General features: G+C 45.9%; 1 protein-coding gene across 1 annotated transcript in view; it reads left to right on the top strand.

The window, feature by feature from the left end:
- TFCP2L1 (transcription factor CP2 like 1) overlaps window positions 1–17,738 on the top strand; it is a 33,951-nt gene continuing 16,213 nt past the window's right edge. The window contains exons 1-4 of the mRNA XM_085228062.1: window positions 1–203; window positions 2,885–3,036; window positions 15,830–15,906; window positions 17,467–17,572. Of these exons, the coding sequence (XP_085084188.1) occupies window positions 142–203; window positions 2,885–3,036; window positions 15,830–15,906; window positions 17,467–17,572 (397 nt within the window). The 5' untranslated portion in view covers window positions 1–141. The remainder of the gene's footprint in view (window positions 204–2,884; window positions 3,037–15,829; window positions 15,907–17,466; window positions 17,573–17,738) is intronic.

Genomic DNA, 17,738 nt, shown 5'->3' with positions numbered 1-17,738 from the left:
CGTCGGGGCCGCGACTGGAGCTGGTGGGAGGTGGTGGTAGCGGTATCCTGCGCGCCTCGGGGTGGGCAGCCCGGCTGGGACACTTCTCGTCCCCGCTCCCAGCGACCGCGCCGGGCTCCCCCCCTCCCCGCTGTCCCCAAGATGCTGTTTTGGCACACGCAGCCGGAGCACTACAACCAGCACTCGACCGGCAGCTATCTGCGGTGAGTCCCCGCGGGGTAACGCAGCGGGATCGGCCCGGGGGAGCCCTTCTGGCTGGGTGCCGCGGTCTTCTTTTTCCCGTCCTTCTCTATTAGCGGAGCTCGGCGGTGCCCCCGCTGCCGGCTGCTGCCTGCCCTGCTCGGCGCGGAGCTGCCTCCTCCTTTGGGGATGATGGGCGAACAGCTCACAATTTCACTTTCTCGACTCGCCTAAACCAGCTTTTTCCTGCCTCTGCACAGTCGCGTTTAATTAAGTGTTCCTAATTTAAGCTCTAAAGGGCTGCGAAACAATAGTCCGCAACATGTGTAGCACAAACCCGTGTTTCCTCCCCCCAAGAAGACAACAAAGCAGGCAACTTTGGGAGTTTCCTTTCTGCTGGGTGCTTATGAATTATTTTTTTTATGAATATCTAAGGCTGGAATCTCAGAGGGCGCCAATGGCTGTGATTGTGCTGAGTTGTGGCACCCTGTGTGCACCCCCAAGGCTGCTGCAGGAGCACACCAAGTCCAGGCAGCACCAGGTTGGACAGCAGGAGGGGGTTCTGCCTCAGAGGGGCAGTGGGCTGGGCTGCCCAGGGTGGTGGGCACAGCCCTGAGATGCTGGAGCTCAGAGACTGCTGGAACACCGCTCTCAGGCATAGGGTTTGGTTATTGGTTGGCCCTGTGTGGAGCCAGGAGTTGGACTTGATGATCCTTGTGGGTTCCTTCTATTGCGGGGTACTCTATGGGTTTGTAGCATCACAGTGTTGTGGGATCATCCTGTCTGGGTCAGGCTTGACCATGCTGTTTAGCATACTGAATGTTTGTTGCTATGGGGGTTCTTGAGCTGGGGCTCAAAGACCTTAACTCACATTTATTGGAATGTTAAGTGATGGCTTGAGATGCTTTGGGAAGGTCAGCTGGGTTAAACACCCAGTTCTCGTGGAGAGCTGTAATTCTGACCATTTCCTGGGAGCCTGTTGAGACGTGCACTTCTAGAGAGAGCCCTCTGCTCTGAGCTGTGCTTCCCAGAGCTGCCCGTGCCCACAGACTGGCTGAGACTGCACCAAGCAAGCTGAAGTTGTGCAGTCCCCTTCCCATGGATCATACTTCTGTACAGTCAAAGCCTTTTCAACATCTATGTAAGTTCTGATGTACCTCAGCGCGGTGTGTATTTGTTAGGACAGTAAGACAGTGCTGCAGAGTAACCCTGTAGATCTTCATTCATTGTCACGGGAACCCTGTGTGTATCTCACTCTGTACCTCCATCTGCCTGAGCCCTGCCTCAGACACCTTTCTCCCTTCCATGGTACATTGTCCAATCCTTGGTCAATGACAGAACCCCAGTGCTCCAGCATAGCGGTGAACATCGGGAGAGTTTGAGGATCTCACCCACCTGCTTTCCTCAAGACTTGGTTTGCAGCCTTGAGCTAAGAGTTGAGCAAATACTGCCACATCTTTTATACTTACACCTTAGAGCTTCTTTCAGCCCCTTGTTCTCATCTTCTTTCTGTGTTGTGACCACTTTTGGCAATGTGAAATATTTCACAGGGGGTTGATCCAAAGCTGTGGAATCTATTCAGACATCTTCTGAGGCATTTCTCTCACTTCATTACCATGGTAAATCATCATCACTGAGAGGAAAAAACCCTCTCTATGGCCACAGTTGGGTAAGAGCAAGCGGTGGTTACGGCAATGATGCCAGCAAGTAAATGGGGCTGGGTGCCTTGGAGTTGGTGGTAGTGCAGAGGGGTGCAGCTAGGGGGGAGAATGGAAACAGAGGGGTGTTCCTTTGTCCCCGCTTATAAGCGGGGTGGCACAGTGTGCTCTCTGGCTTTGTTTCTCCAGGAACAGGAGCCCTGTGTTTGAGCTGGGTGCTTCAGCTCTCTGCTGCAAACTGCTGCCCCGTTTCACTGGTGACCTGGGCAGCCTTCAAGGTTGTGGGTGTTAGGATTCAGTGCAAGGTGGATCATTAACTGAACAGGCAAGGAAAATTCGTAATGGCCTTTCCATAGGAAGCATGCCTGTATGCACGGGCATGCTCCTGAACAGTTCTTATTAGAGCTTCTTGTGTGTGGGAATTCCAGGCGGAACAGAACTGTGCCCAGCCTCCGCTGGGAATCTCGGGTCTTCATGCATATAGAGGGAATGGACGGGGAGGGAGATCTGATTACTTACACTGAATTGTCTCTGTGTTCAGCGTAATCTTTCTAATTGGGAAGGATACGGTGTCTTAAGTAGGTGGACACAACAACCAGAGAAGTTAGAGGTGTGGGAAAGGCTAATGTGGCTCTCCAGCATTAGATGTGCGAAGATAAGGATGCTGGTTCCTGGCATCTCTTTGTGCTAATGGCTCTGTTGAGCTCTCAGCATTGCTGACATCTGTTCTGCTTGGAGTTAGCGTGGGCCGGGAGCAGTCTGGCTGCGAGTCAGCATGCAGGTCAGTGCAAATGTCTTGTAAAGGAGCGAGATCTGGGATTGCACCCAGCTCCTCGTGAAGCTGCTGCTGGGCACCTGTGTGCTTCCATGAAAGCAGAAGTTGCCTTGTCACATTATGGAGGCTAAATTTATTCTTAGCCATCATAACTCGGTGTTCTTCTGGAGATCATCTCCATTATCTCAAAGCATACAGATCAAATCCAGATTGAGAGCGGAATATTCCATAGAGTCTTTGTAAATAAATGCGTGTGAATTGTGTGTTTCAGAGATGTCCTTGCGCTGCCGATCTTCAAGCAGGAGGAACCACAGCTGTCTCCTGAGAATGAAGCCAAACTGCCTCCCTTTCAGTACGTCCTCTGCACAGCCACATCCCCTGCTGTGAAGCTGCACGAAGAAACCCTGACCTACCTCAACCAAGGTAGGGTTTGTACTGTGTGGAAGAGGGCACATATCCTGGGAGTGATTCATGAGAGAGAGATTGAATTCCATACTGGTGCCTCACTGGGAGGGCAGTGGGAAGGGAAAAGAGGGAAAGAGATGGGAAGGGGATGGAGGAAAGGACCATGTGGCATGTAAGCGTAAAAAAATTAAAGATTCCTCAACTGATACAAAATGATGAAGCACCGTTGATTAATTGTTGACTTAAAACATCATGCACAGTTTGATGTAGACAGGTACTGACTTGATCTCCAACAATCTGAAATACAGCCTCCTACCTGCATCTTGAAAGGCCAGATGAATTCAGCAGGTGGGCAAGCTTCGGACTCGGGGAGGGACCTTGACATTGCAGGCCCTTGAGAGCTACTGGAGGGCATCATTGCTGCAGTGGGTGAGATAGCAAGTACCTGTCGGTTTCTCAGTGCTCTCAGCAGAGGATGGTGTTGCTCCCATTGGCTGGGTAATGTGACTCTGATCTGCTGAGTCCCTGACTTGACAAGTTTATGGGGTTCACAGTAGCAAGGTCCTCCGTAATGGACCTCATAGCATAATTTTTATGCAAGGCCCTGAGTTTCCCTAGGCGTTTTTTTCCTTTGTCAGAATTTGTGCATACACATCTGTGGTTGGAGGTTGGCTGTCTCTTTGTAGTACCTCCTGCATATGGGTCCCAGAGGGATCAGACATCTCCAGGCACAGACTATGCAAAAACATACTACACTTTATTTCTGCCAGTTTGATAACAAGGGCATTACAATAGCATCAGCCTGAGGGCTGTCTGCCCTGTGTTACTGGTGTCCCCTCTGGCTTCTGAGCACTGCCCCAGCTCCTCAAGCTCTGTGCATTGAGTGTGAAGCTCACTTCAGTGTCTCTCTGTCTGGATTTCTCTCAGTGCTTGTGCAAAACAGAGCCCTGACCCTCCCCCCCATCTCCCCCTGGGCTCTGACACCCTTTGGGTGTGTCTGGCTGTTGGATCTGTTTTGTTGGTAGGCCCAGAGAGCCCTGCTAGAAAGATCCATCAAGTGCTGCAGGCTTTACCCAAGAACCTCAGATGCCATGTAGATTGGAGGATGCTTGAGGTTTGTGACTGTATTCCCAGTTTATCCATTCAAATGCAGCAAAATCCCAGCAGCTGACATGGGGCATGTTAAGGGTGAGATGAGCATAGACTGTGTTCTGCTTACTGTCATGAATAGTTGTCTCCTGCTCCATCCTGACACAGTACTGACTTAATTCCTTGACCGGCCACCGGTTGTCAAGTATCTTCTGCACCTGTCTTCCATCTTCCACGGGAGAGTTGGGGATGTGCCCTGGGGTGTGAGGCTGGACAGTTTGGAGGAATAAAGCAGGGGTGAGACTGGCGGAAGCCATGCAGTAGGCAAGAGCTGAGAAGGGATTTGGGGAAGAACTGTAATGCTGTTTCTTTGCCATGAAAGATGGAAACAGCATCTTTTCTTACGGGATCTTCAAGGTAATTAGTTGTAAAAGATGCTACATCTCCTTCCTTCTAAGTTGAACAGTTCATTGCCTTCTATTCTTGACAGAAACTTCACATCTTCCTGCCGCCTTCTTAGCAGTGTTCTTACCTTGCTTCTTTAAGTTTCCTAAGCAATTTGTCTTCCACCTTACACTGTGCTCCTCTTAGTTTCTTTGACATCCTCTTGACATTCAGTTGAAATTCAAGGCTATGCAGTATGCCTGCCTTAAAAGCCATTCTGCCATACTTGGCAAGTTGCTTCAGAATCAACACCAGCAGCTGCACTCCTCAACATTCCCAACATTGACTCTTTCTGGTAGGAGGGGCAGGTCTTAGCCCTAAACTACTCTTCCTCTATGCTCTGTCATTTAGATTAAAATCCCTTGCCTGTGCTAGTTAGGAAAAAGGGACTGGAGTCTGCTCCTGTAGGGATATGACCTGCTTATGTAGTCACTGAGGTTGGTTGTGTATACAATAAGAGGATACTAAGCACAAGTTTCCGTCAGCTGTGGTCAGAACCAACAGATATTTCTCTGATGTGATATTAGTGGGGATGTTGCTTGGGGTTAAAAAGTTATGATTTGTCTTGCAATAGGTTTTTATGCTTAGGAATGCCTACGTAAAAGAAGATTTATTTTCTATTAACATCTGTGTTAAGAACTTGTTCTTTTTCTCTCGAGCTCATGAATAAAAAGTAACAGCAGAAATGAAAATTCTTGAGGCAGAAGAGAAACACTTCTGTGGAAACTACTTTTTTTTTTTTTTTTTTGAGCTGAATAGTTTCCCAGAGGATACCTACTGTGCAGTTATTTTCCTCTCACTCCTCCAAAGTCAGAGGAAAGTGCTGCAACTCCTCATGGGTTGAAACCTGTTCAACAGAAGCCAGGGAATCCCACCCAGGTGCTGCCATGCAGTTCTGAATTGCTCTGAGTACAAGCTAGGTTAAGACTAACAGCAAGTTCATCATCATACTAGAAGAGCTATGCTGTGTGAGTCTGAGGTGGGACATAGAGGAAAACTCAGGGCAGCTCAGGTCTTGGTAGCTGTAGCATAGCAGAAGAGCTGATTGACCTCAGCGTGCTGTGACTGTGGTGCCATTCCGTAAAGCAGCATAGACCATTCCCTATACCTTATTGCCTTACACTGACCATAAGCAAAGGGACACTTCTTGCACCTTACCCTCTTTCTGTGCTTATCGTGGTCTGGCTAAACACTGTTACACAAAACTTCCTTCTTGCGTGTATGCTTGAGTTTTGGGTCAGATGACCTTAGCAAATGGCTAACTTCATTAATGTGTCCTTCTACCCTGTCTGTGCTGAGAGCTTCAGTCACAGCTGGCTCCTAGTAACAAAGATATACAAAGAAAGAGTGGCTGTCCCAGTTCCAACAAACCCAGTCACCTCCAGTGCAGTGACATATCCAGACTATAAGACTGGTTTGGGGATTTTTGGCTGTTTCACTGTTTGGCTGTCTGACTTGCAGTATGTTATCCAAACATACTTCCCTGGCTGGAGCTCTTCACTACTCAGTAGCAGACCTTCTGTCACTGTGCAGAGCTACGCTCCCTGCCTTGGGATGCTCATTCAGGGCCAGTTCAGTGTTGGTGAGTGACCAGCTCAGTACATAGCCCATGTACAGAAATAGGTAGAAGAAAGGTCTGGTCTTACTGAGCACGATGGCTTCTGCTGAGCCTTGGGTGGCCCTGGGGAGTTAGTGGCACTGTGGAGGAAGAGGACTTTAGCCCTAACTCCCCACAGAGGTGAGGGAAAAATCCAAGTGGAGTCCTGATCTGGAGAGGCTGTTCTTAGCAAGGGTGAGGGTGCAAAGGGGGAGGTTGTGTGAAGTTGACTTGGGGACGTTCACCAGTGGCAGGCTCCCAAGCTTGTCTGCTCTGGTCTGAAACTATAAATGCTCACTGGCCACAGCTCTAGAAGTAGCCAGTAAATCAAGCACCTAGAGTCAAATCCTCAGCTCGCTTTCCAAAGACTGACTCATTACACTTGTCTTTCCCGATCTGTTCCCTTCTGTGTCCCACATTCCTGGAGAAATTGGAGCCAGAGCCCGGTTAGTCTCAATTCAACATGATCTTAGTTTGGTATTCCTTAAGGCAGTCTGTATGGTCAGAGATCTTTACTGGACTGCATTAGAATTACTCATCTGACAGCTGTAATATAGACATGTTACCATGGTGTCTTGAAACCACTTCCCCTTTGGTCCACGAAGCTGGTAAAGGTGTGTCCTCACACAAGGAGCTGCTGCTGGCACTGCTCCCTTGGTCAGGGAGCGCTTCTGTTGACAGAGCTACGCTGTCCAGAAGTCTGCAGCACAGCATCACCTAACGTTTTTTGGAACTAGCCTGCCTTTTAGCACTATTGCAGTGTCTCTTGTGGATAGTGATTTTTTCAGACAAACAATCAACCAGCAACCATATTACAAACCACTACTTTAGCAAGAGGTCTTGGTGCAGTTGCATGTTCCATGGTCTGCAGTCATATGGGGTGTGGTTTGAGCAGGGCTGGTTGAAACTAGTTTCAGACATGGATAGAAATGGGAGTAATGAAGGTGGTTCCAGAAATTGCACCAGGAGGAATGCAGAGGAAACAAGGACTCTACAGCAGATCTGAATGCTAATAAATGTGAGGAAATAAAATCATTAAAAAAAAAAAATTAAAAAAGGGCACACACACAAAAAAGCCCAACAAACAACACAAAGCAAAACTCACTGCCCAAGGGACTTGGCTTGTAGTGCCAGAACCACATGTGGAGTGTGAGCTGTTCCAGTCATGATTTTATTTCATGACCAGTGTTGGGTTGGCTCAGAGCCAGAGGTCTAAATTGCTCGGAATAGAGGGTGGGTCGGGCTGATGGCAGGAGTCACTGAGACCCAGCTGTGTGCCAGACCCAGCCCTGTCCCTTAGCAGTGCTTGAGAGTAACAGGCCATCACCTGCCTGTGAAGTTTTCCTGCTCTCCAGGTCTGTGGTTTATGACTTGTGGTCCTCAGCCATGTGAGGATTTTCACATACAGCCAGTTGGGGTTAGGAAGGCTGGCCACCTCTGCTTCGCAAGGTCTTCCAAGAGTTAGTTAGTTTTATTGCCAGTCCTAGACAGTTCGGAAAACAAACAAGCCAAAAACCCAAACCATGAGAGAAAACCACGAACATCCGAGAAGACCTGTGATGTTATTGGGAGCATAGCTGTTGTGGTGCATAAGCAACAGATGCTTCACAAAGCTAAAGATGGACTGAGCTGGGTTCTGTCACGCACAAACAAAAGCTCCAGATATTGGGTCCTCAGGAGTGGATCCAGGTCAAGATATGTGTGTGCACACTTGTACACTTGAAACTGCTGTTGTAGATTTTTTGGCTGTTGTCCTGCCTCAGCTCACTAGAGACATGTTGTGGTTTCGCTTCCAAGGAAAGGCGCGGAAAGCGCAGAGGACAAATGGAAGGTGGTTGCTTGGGTAGATGTCATTGCTTACAACAAAACCTTTGCCTCCCTTAAAACATTTAAAGTTCATACAGTTGGCTAATCTTCTACAGGCAAGGAGCTCAGTTTTAAATACTGAGATTTACAGTAAATGAAAAAAGCTGTTTTCTGTTGACGTTAACTCATACGTAATTGGGTTTTTATGGGGTCACAACTGTCGGAATGTTTGTAGTTTTCCTGGAACAGTTCTTTATTTGCCTAAATGAAGTGTAGAGAAGACTGATTGACCAGCTCTGGCTGGGTGTGCTTCTGGTTTAATTATAGCTCTGCTTGTGGGGAGACTTTTGCTTTGTCCCATCAGAAGAACCAACTCTCCCTATAAATCGCTGCTGCCACTGGTGTTTCACGCTGCTGGTGGCCTGTCCCTTGTGAACGTGCACTCTACCTTTGCCTGAGTGTCACTGAGGCTGTGAATATCAGGTGCTTCCTGGTGGCTGCCCACCTGTGCATCCATCATCCCTATGGCACGCAGTGTGACACGCTGTTCTGCTCCTCTCCTCCTTTCCTGGCTTCGGGTAGCTTCAAGAAGTGCCTGTCAAAGGCTGTCTTCTGTTTCTCAGGATGTTTTTTTATTTTTGGTTCTTGTGCTGCACTCCTTCGTTTTTGGAGAAAGCATTTGTCTCCTACCTTACTCTGAAGACAGCTCTGATGTCTCAGCTGAAGCCGTTATTCGTGCTAGCAGTGATTTCCCCATATGCTTGGCAGCTCTATCTTTGCTTGGCAGCCCAGGATAAACAACCCTGTCTCCAAACCACACCATCCCTAAACTCACTATGAATCTTGCTTCAGATGACAGGGCACCTCTGCATAAGTAGAGCATCTGACTTCTGTTGCCCTTAGGAAGCTAGAATCTCAGTTGTCTTTTAACCAAGAGCCTGTTTTCTATTCATTTGGTAATACTTCTGTTAACATCTGGATGAAATTCAAGTGGGATTGTGAACTTGCTGGATTGTAGCCTGTGCACAACTCCTACTGGAAGCCCCTAGACTGCATTTTGTTCTTCCACTTCCATAAATCTTCAATATCTGTGAAGGAAGGAAGTGCTCAGAAATAGCTTTGAGTATAGTGAAAAGTCTGAATATCTACAAGTTTTTTTTTCTTTCCCTGCCTTTTTTTTTTTTTTTTTTTTTAACTTTTCTCTGTTATCCATATCTCCTTTGAGATTTCTGTGATTTTGAGAGAAACTTTTGTCTAAGTTTCTACATTTGGACTGTATCAATGAACTTGTCAATCTGAGGTGATATTTCAATTTTCCAGTCACTTTCTCCCAACTTGTAGTATCCTTCCTATAAGACGTATGTTAGCAGTAACTTAGTTAACCTTGTCAAAAGGATGATGTTCTCTGTTTCTATGGGAATTATGTATGATACCTTATCTCCAAGGAGGCTGGAAAAAAAAACAAACGTTTTTGCCTTCAACCAAGCATTTGTTTTATGTTTCTGAAACTATACGGCATGTACTCGAGCAGTAAGATTTCTCTTGTCCTGGCTTGCTGTTGTATTTCTGAGCTATGCTTGCTGTGATGGGACATTTGTCAGTTGGAGTAGCCAGGTGCACAAGTGGGGCTCCCTTTCTCTAGCACATTTCTCCACATTACTGCAGAAATGTGGTGGAGGGGGTGATTTCCCTGAGGGCTGATTGGGGTCAGCAGTCACATTCGGCCCTTCTGCATCCCTCTTCAGCACCCTCACCAGGGACCATTCTTCTTAGTTATCTGAAGCTCAAGTAAATATTACACACCAAGCTAGTCTTGCAGAGCTATAAAACCTGTTGTCCAAATTGACTCAGTACAGGTTGAAACCAGAAAAAGCCTGCCTGATTTAATTACACTGAGGGGGCTAAGCTTTTCTGAGCTAGTCAGATGTGACCCAGATAGTCCTGGGTGTACATGCTAGAGAGGTGGAAATACAGGAAGAAATTATTTTCTCAAGTCAGATTTTTTTTTCCCTGTTTTCCATTAGAAGGCCATCATTTCTTCATTGATTTAATTTGTTTTAAAAATCAAAACTTATACCGTGTCTTCAATTAGGTGGGATTATAGAATCGTGGTATTGTAGGGGTTGGAAGAGACTTCTGGGGACCATCAAGTCCAGCTTCCCTGCTAAAGCAGGTTTCCTGCAGATTAGTTGGTGGGGTTCAGCAGAGTAGACGAGGTGTGTGCAAGAGAAGAACAAGTGCACACAGTGACGGTAACAACTGAGAGTGTTTCTGAGTCTGTTAGCTGTTTTTGTATCCTTGTTTCAAAGTTAGGCTGTGGTCTTGAAGGAGTTACATATACATCCCACTCCTTTGAGTGGAAAGCACTGTAAATGAAGAGTGTTTATTTTATGCCTGTTAGCTATGAAGTGTCACTACTGTAAAATGAACTATCCTCAGAAGTCTGGGAAGATGAGTGTTTAGCCAAATGTTCATATAGTAAATGAGCACTGGAGTTTTCTTCCATAAAACTTTGCTCTGAGGCACGTATTTGGCTTTCCACAAGAAAGAGGCGGAAAAAGAGAAAGAAGGGGACAAAGAAACCCCTCCAGAGCTCTGTAAAAGGAGGAGAAGCCCAGGAAGAGGCATGATGACAGTGCAGCTCTATGGTGTGGTCATGGAATTGGTCCATTAGGTTCCTCTGGTGGTAATGGCAAGTAGGGCAGGTATTTTTGGTACTGCACTCAGATGGGTAGCGAACTCCATTGGAAGTGGCTCCAAACAGTGGGACCAAGATAGCTTTGCTGCAAAGTGAAACAGGCAGAAAATAAGTGAACAGATGGGTGAGAGACTGCAGATACTGAAGTAAAGCATGTGTGCAGGGAGGTTGGTATAGCCACGTTCAGAGAGAGATACTGCAAACGAGGAGTTTATGACCATTGGTCTGACCGGACAGCTTGATACGGATGCAGTCTGGACACTGAATACCAGCTGCTGGGAAGCTGTGGCCAGGGAAGGGTTGACTGTCTTCGCCCTGCCCCATCCCTGGCCACTTATAACTGGCTGCTCTTGAAGATGAGATGTGGGACATGATGGATTTGGTGTGTCAGAATGACTCTTATGTTCCTTTTGCTTTGCCTGGCCCACAGTTTGTCCTCCTCTGCAGGATTTCCATGCTCCTAGCATAGCGGGAGCTTTCAGGGTGGCCTATTGTGTAGCAGCTGAATTCACAATATCCTCTGGATAAACATCTCCTAGAGCATCTTGTCAAAGGAGGATGCAATAAGCAACTGCAGAATATCCAGAGCTATTTGTGGCCTGGAAAGGGCCTTGTCTTGAGAGTGTCTGCACATGGGACACTTTGGTAGGTGTTATGCTAAGCTGTGTACTTTTGCTTTTGTCTGTCTTAAAAGGTGTGGGCAATCAAGCATGCAAGTTGAGATGCCAGCTCTGTCACTCCTGCCTGTTTACTCTGTGGACCCATTAATCTTGTCAGATAAATGTGTGTGTGTGCCTGATGGCCTAAATAGTTGCATTTGGTTGCTTCAAAGGTGATCCTCCTGCCTGCTGGATGTGCCTTGGGCCAGGGGGTAAAAGCTGTTTCTTTTTTCCTCCCCCCTCCTTCTGCATGCTGCATTCATCTGTCAGCATTCCTTTGCCTTTATCTTTGCGCTATTTAGGATGTCCATATAAACTTGCTAAATGGAATTTTTATTGGCCAGCTTGGCTTAATAATCAAACAGTTTCCAGGCTGGTTCTGTCTAGTGCTGTGTGGATCCATTCTGTGAAAGAGGACTAGCAATTATTATTTTTTTTTCTTGTCTACTGACTTCTATCACAGATATTGCTCAGTGTAAGTTTAGGTTTTAATTAATTGCTGGAAAGGCAAGCAGACAACTTGGCTAGATTAAGTAAGACTCAGATTGGTCTGGAACAGCAGCAGCCTAATAGAAAGTCAGTGTATCGTATCAATGCATTGTGCAGAAAACCACAGAATGCATAGTGGAAGTGGCCCTTGAAACATAACACCAAAACACTCAGAAATGAAAGCTGGATATTGTGATTGTGTAGCAAATAAACATGAAAAAAAATGTAACTTTTGAGTTTAGGATAATCTTTTGAAATCAGAAGCTCTCAAGAGTTACTCGTGGCTGGAACTGAGATGGCTTGTGCCTTCTGAGTATGTGAAAGCATTCCTTTCTTGCACCAAATTTTTCATCAGCTGTATTAAATTGTTAACTTTCAGTTCTTTTGTTCCCAAACTAAGTGGTCATACCTGCATTTAATATGCATTAATGGCCAAAGACAGTAAAAATGAAGACAGTAAACAATCTATAAATCCTCTTTAGGGTAGACGCAATGGCTTTATGAATCACCAAGCAGGAACTCTGTGGACTTGGGTGGTTACTACTTCACTGGATATTACTCTTGTTTGTAAAGCAGAGTTGCTCAAACCCTAGCCTAGGAGGTGATTGCATAAATTTGCTGTTGCTCAGGGACTGTCTGCTCAAAATACAAATTGCACTGTATCATCACCCGCCCAGGTTTTTATTGGTGCCCCAAAAGCTTCCAATGAAGCTGGGAGACAAATTGCATCTCAGGAATTTAATGTGGTTATTCAAATATTTATTGCCATTCTGTTCCCTGCCTGAGGTAGGGAAGAAGGCTTGTGGCAAGCTCTGTGCGAGGAGCACCGGGTTGTGCATTGGCATCAGCTCTTCTGGGGATTTGGTGTTCAAAATGCTTTCTTCATGTTGGATAGTGGTAAAAGCGCTGATAGCTGGCTTCAGGTGCCCTTGTTTGTGTATGTACCATACTGCAGCATAACCTGAGACCAGGTAGGTTGGCAGCTCTGGCTGTTGTGAGCCCTTGCTGCCTTGGTGTGGTGCAAGTACGGGCAGTGTTGAGAGCATGATAGGGAGAAGGTTTCAGCAGGTTGAACCTGCCACCGCTGCTCTCCATTGCCACAGATGTTTCCATAGGGTTTTTCCTTCCCTGTAAGCCCAGCATATGTTAAACCTTCTTCAGCTGAGGAGCAGCTACTGCCCTGGTCAAGGTCAGACTGTTTGATCATATCATTGCAAAGTCTCAGCATCAGTACATTCTGCAACTCTCTCTGACGTTATTACCAAGCATTGACTTGTAGCTATCTAGTATAGCCTATATTAATGAAGAAATATAAAGACAGTACTGGCGAACTCACTGTATTTCAGTTGTATTTTTTGGCCTTTGCCAGTTGCAGCCTATCATGGGAACTGGGAATACAGTTTGTTTTAGTAGCACTTGCAACTGTATTTCTCTACAGATTTAAATACTAGAGTAACAGCGATTTAGCTAGAACATTGACAGCCCATGAGCGATAGGGCTGGAGAGTCACTGGTATTGGATTCTGTGTGCCAGAGCCTTGAGCTACTTCTTAGCTGTTGGCTCTTCAGTGCCAATGGGAATATGAGGAATTGGGACCAAATTCTCACTGAGAGTTCCACAGAAGGAAATAAATTGCTTGAATTTTGGCTGGAAGCCATCTTGTTTTGATAACTGCTCTGTGTAGTAACTGGAGTTGAACACTTGGAGGCTGAGGGGAAAGTAATTAGCATGAAATACTGTTCTGAGTGAGGCATATCATGGCATGAACTGAGTACCATGTCTTACATCAGATGACCCATATATCTTTCATCAAAGCATTTTACTTCTTATTTGACTTTCCATTTATCATTAACTCTGTCTCCACAACAGTTTTCTGTCTTACCAGTGGGCAGAATATGTTTCTGACTCAATCCAAGCAGAATCCCTCCCATCAGGATGAGGTGCATGGTGCAAGTTATCTGCTGGGTTGCAGGATGGCTCCTGTCCCACACAACTGCTTGGAAGATGCATGCTGCACAGTTCTTAAGTGCTTTATATCAGTTTGAAGAGAACATGATCAGTGTTTTTATGCAGATTAATTTCTTTCATGTCATAGGAATTGCAAACCAGGCTGCCAAAAGAGTGGGGTATATATCAGAATGTAAAGGTGTCACAAACTAAGGCCTGCAATACTTGCTGAATGGAAGTGCTTGTGGCTCAGCCATTGCCTTCCTCTGTAGCACAGGTCGTGTCACTTCTGTGTCCCTGTAACAATATCTGAGTACAGTCACAGATGTATTCTACTGTCTCACAGAAGCTTATGGTCTCAAATTCTAAGCTAATTTTCTGTAATGATTAGACTGATATTTTCTTGGGAGTGAATTGCAAATGCAAGAGATGCTTGACTGTGTAAATTCATTTCAGATGATGAACTGCATCACTCTGATTTTGTGAACCTGAGCCTGATTTTTTTATATTGATACAGTGGTATTGGTTATGTGGAGAGATATTGTATATCTCTCATAAAACTGCCAAGTGAATCATAATAACCTGTGTCAATGGGAACACTAGAGAGTCTCTTGTGTTAGCAAGGGAGACCTCAATTTCAGCACTGTCATTTACAACATCCACTTTTGTTGTCCAGTGATCTCTAAAGGGAGATCACTCTTCCTAATTCAGTTTACTTTTGTGCAAAGAGATGGGTTAAGATCTGTGTGTGTTTCCAGTGCTTAATTTGGCACTTCAAATGGTTTATTCTTCCCCTTCTGCATCCTTTAAGCCACGTGCTGGATTCAAGGGTCACTTCCTGTTTGCAGAACCTCTATTGACATCAGTAGGAGTGCTGTGCAAACATTTGAGGCTCCAATATGGCCCCTCTTGTCCTCCACCCCTTGCCCCAGCCATCTATCTCTGCTCTGGTGATAGGGTCTGTGTTCACAAGGGCAAATGGGAGAGCCAGAATTCCCAAAAAGGAACCTGACTGAAATGCAGTGCCCTTTTGACATGTAAGTCTTGTGTTTCTATGGCCAGAAGTGTAGCATTCTTCTCTCTGCTGGTAGCAACTGCTCAGAGGGAGATCTATCTGCTTTGTAGTTTTCTGCAGGGCCGGTTCAGAGGAGAAGCTGGTCAAACCAGAAGAACCAAACTGCTCTCCCTCTTGGTGCCTGCCTTGTTGTAACTGCGCATTTTTTCAGTAAAAGGGAGGATATCACGTTGAGCAAGAAAAACTAGGTACTCAGGATATGTTATATGTTCCTATCCTGCCTCTTTACCAGCTATAGGTTTGTTGTGCAGTTGGTCTGATACTATAAGCTTTTGTAATGCCTTTACCATTTGAGCATAAGTTTTTGGGATGCCAGTCTTCTTGGCCTACTGTCAGCCTTGGAGAGTGATGGTATTTCATGAACCAGCTAGAGGAACTCTACTGAACTGGCTCAGTCTGTTATGTCAAGGAGTCTGTGTGTGTGTGGGGGGGGTCTAACTCCCTCTCAGTGGGGATTTCAAAGGGATTGGTCCTTGCACCTACTGTAATATGCAGTGTTGCTTTCATACATTTCTGAAGGAGGATTTGTGCACTGGGCAGCCACATCTGAGGCCATATGGAACAAATCTTGTCTTTCTGGTTCGCTGAAACACATTGCAACCCTGGCCTTGCTGACCTTGGCAGAACAGTGACTAGACCTTTGTGCAGCAGCTCTTCACACAACTTTGCTTCAGTAGAAGGGGCAGATGAAGGCAACACTGTTGTAGAGGGAAACCAGGTCTCAAGCACTGTGGTGGCTTTGTGGAGGGTGACCAGAAGGCTGTAACAGGCCTGGGAGACAGAATGCAATTGGTGCCTGAGTGCTTTGAGCAGCCAACAGACAAACCTTCCCCTTAGATTTCTGCTGTGCTTTAGTTCCTACTCTATTACTGGGGCAAATGCATTATGTTATCAAAAATGAGCTTTCCCTGATCAAACGTATGCTTTATTAGCCACGTAAATGCCAGCATGACTCTCTCATTGCTACAACATATTAAACACCTTGGAAATGTTTCCTTAAACTCTAGGTCAGTCTTATGAAATCCGTCTACTTGAGAATAGGAAATTGGGAGAGTTTCAAGATTTAAACACAAAATATGTAAAGGTAAGGAGAAACATAGATTTCTTTTCTTCCTGCTACTACATACAGCCTTTAATGAAGGGCCTGATCTTGCTCACACTGAGACAATGGAAGATACTTTGCCATTGTTTTTAATGGGAGCAGGGCTGACGGAGTTATTCTGAGTGCTGGAGTTTCACGGGACTATGCAGCTTGGCTTTAAGAGACTTCAGGGGAACCTCTGCTCTGTTTGTGATCATGACCCCAGAGTTTCACTGTGAATATTGGGTTCGGGGGAATCCCAAAGTTCAGAGGTGAACATGGTCAAAACCGCAGGCCTTTCTCCCTTCTTACCCGAGCAGCACCTGTGTTGTTCCATTTCATGTCATGCAGAAGACCCTGGCCTTCACACCCTTCTGCCACACAGATTCTGCATAGCTCCAATATACTTCAGTAATGAGCATTATTTTGAAACATATAGAACTTGGTTGTTTCTGTTCAAATTCAAAAAGTTGGCTCCAGATCTTGTTTCTGGATCCAACCTTCAAGCCTTCCTCTCCCAAATTCTTGGCTGTTCTGCCTCAGGATTTCTTACGAGAAGTTGGGACTAATTGCAAAATTTAGATTCCAATCTGGACTTCAATTGTCCAAGTTTAGGCAGGTCCACACTTGGCTTTTGTCCCATTTCAGGAAGCATATGGATTTGGATTCCAATTTTGCAGGCATTCCCGCTGTGGCTTGCTTGCTTTGTAGCTTGGGTTTGATTTGGGCCTTTCTCAGGTTCACTGGCAAAATTTACTCACTCATTTGATATGCAGGGCCCCAGTAGGAGCAGGGAATTGAGAAACTGGGAGGTAAGGGGCCATTATCTCATGCTAGTGTAGCACTCAGAGTGTCCAAAAGGATTTATCATTTAGGGGTACCTTGGACTTGTCTGCCCTGGGGATTGCCCTTATTCCAGCCTTTTGTCTCCAGTTGTTGACGAGGATGGACCATTGCAGGCCAGAGATGAAACTTCCCCTATTGCAGTAGCTTTCCTATTCTGTACTCCTTTAACTACACTGGGCAAATCCATTGTCAACAACTGGTGGTTAATGACTGGAATCAAGTTTATTTCCCATTGACAGGGTGTCTGGGCATGTCAGCTCCACCAGTGCAGGGACAAGTAGACTGGCTTTCAGATGTTCTGATCAGAGTGGGATATACAGGCATGTTACAGACACCTTAAATGCAACTCCCATGTGAGCCATTTTGGATGTGGAGGCAGTATAGTGATGTTTACATGGCATGGCACCTAACATTAGGTGGACACTGCTATAGTGCTTCCAGACCAAAGCTCAGAGAGCTGTGTGGGGCTGTGTTATTCAATGCAGATGTGCCCTGTGAGGGGGAAATTGTGTTGCTTTCTTGCTCCAGGGGTCTCTTAGGAATGTGGGAAACATGAAAATGGGTCTCTTAAGGAAAACCTCTGCTCTCATCGTGAATAGGGGTTAAAAACACGTAGAAGTAACAGATCAGCTTCTACTCTTACACTGGAAAACCAAAGTCATCTCAAGAGAAGGGCCTCTAGATCATGTTGCTCACCTTGCCATCTTTTCTTAACAGAGCATAATTCGTGTAGTTTTCCATGACCGACGCCTGCAATACACAGAGCATCAGCAGCTGGAGGGCTGGAGGTGGAGTCGGCCTGGGGACCGCATCCTTGATATAGGTGAGATTATTTCATTTTGGTTCTTTTGCAGAGTTGGAAAGTGAGGTGCTGAATGCTGTACAGAATGTTTTCATGTGTGGTTTTGTTGTTTGTTTGGTTTTTTTAAATATAATCCTCTCTGAGGAAACCTATATGCTTTGGGTGGGAAATAGATCAAGGACTGCAG

Source organism: Meleagris gallopavo, chromosome 7, assembly GCF_905368555.1.
Source record: "Meleagris gallopavo chromosome 7, MGAL_WU_HG_1.1, whole genome shotgun sequence".
NCBI lineage: Eukaryota > Metazoa > Chordata > Aves > Galliformes > Phasianidae > Meleagris > Meleagris gallopavo.
The sequence above is the reverse complement of the archived record's forward strand: the minus strand, read 5'-3'. Positions and strand labels throughout refer to the sequence as shown.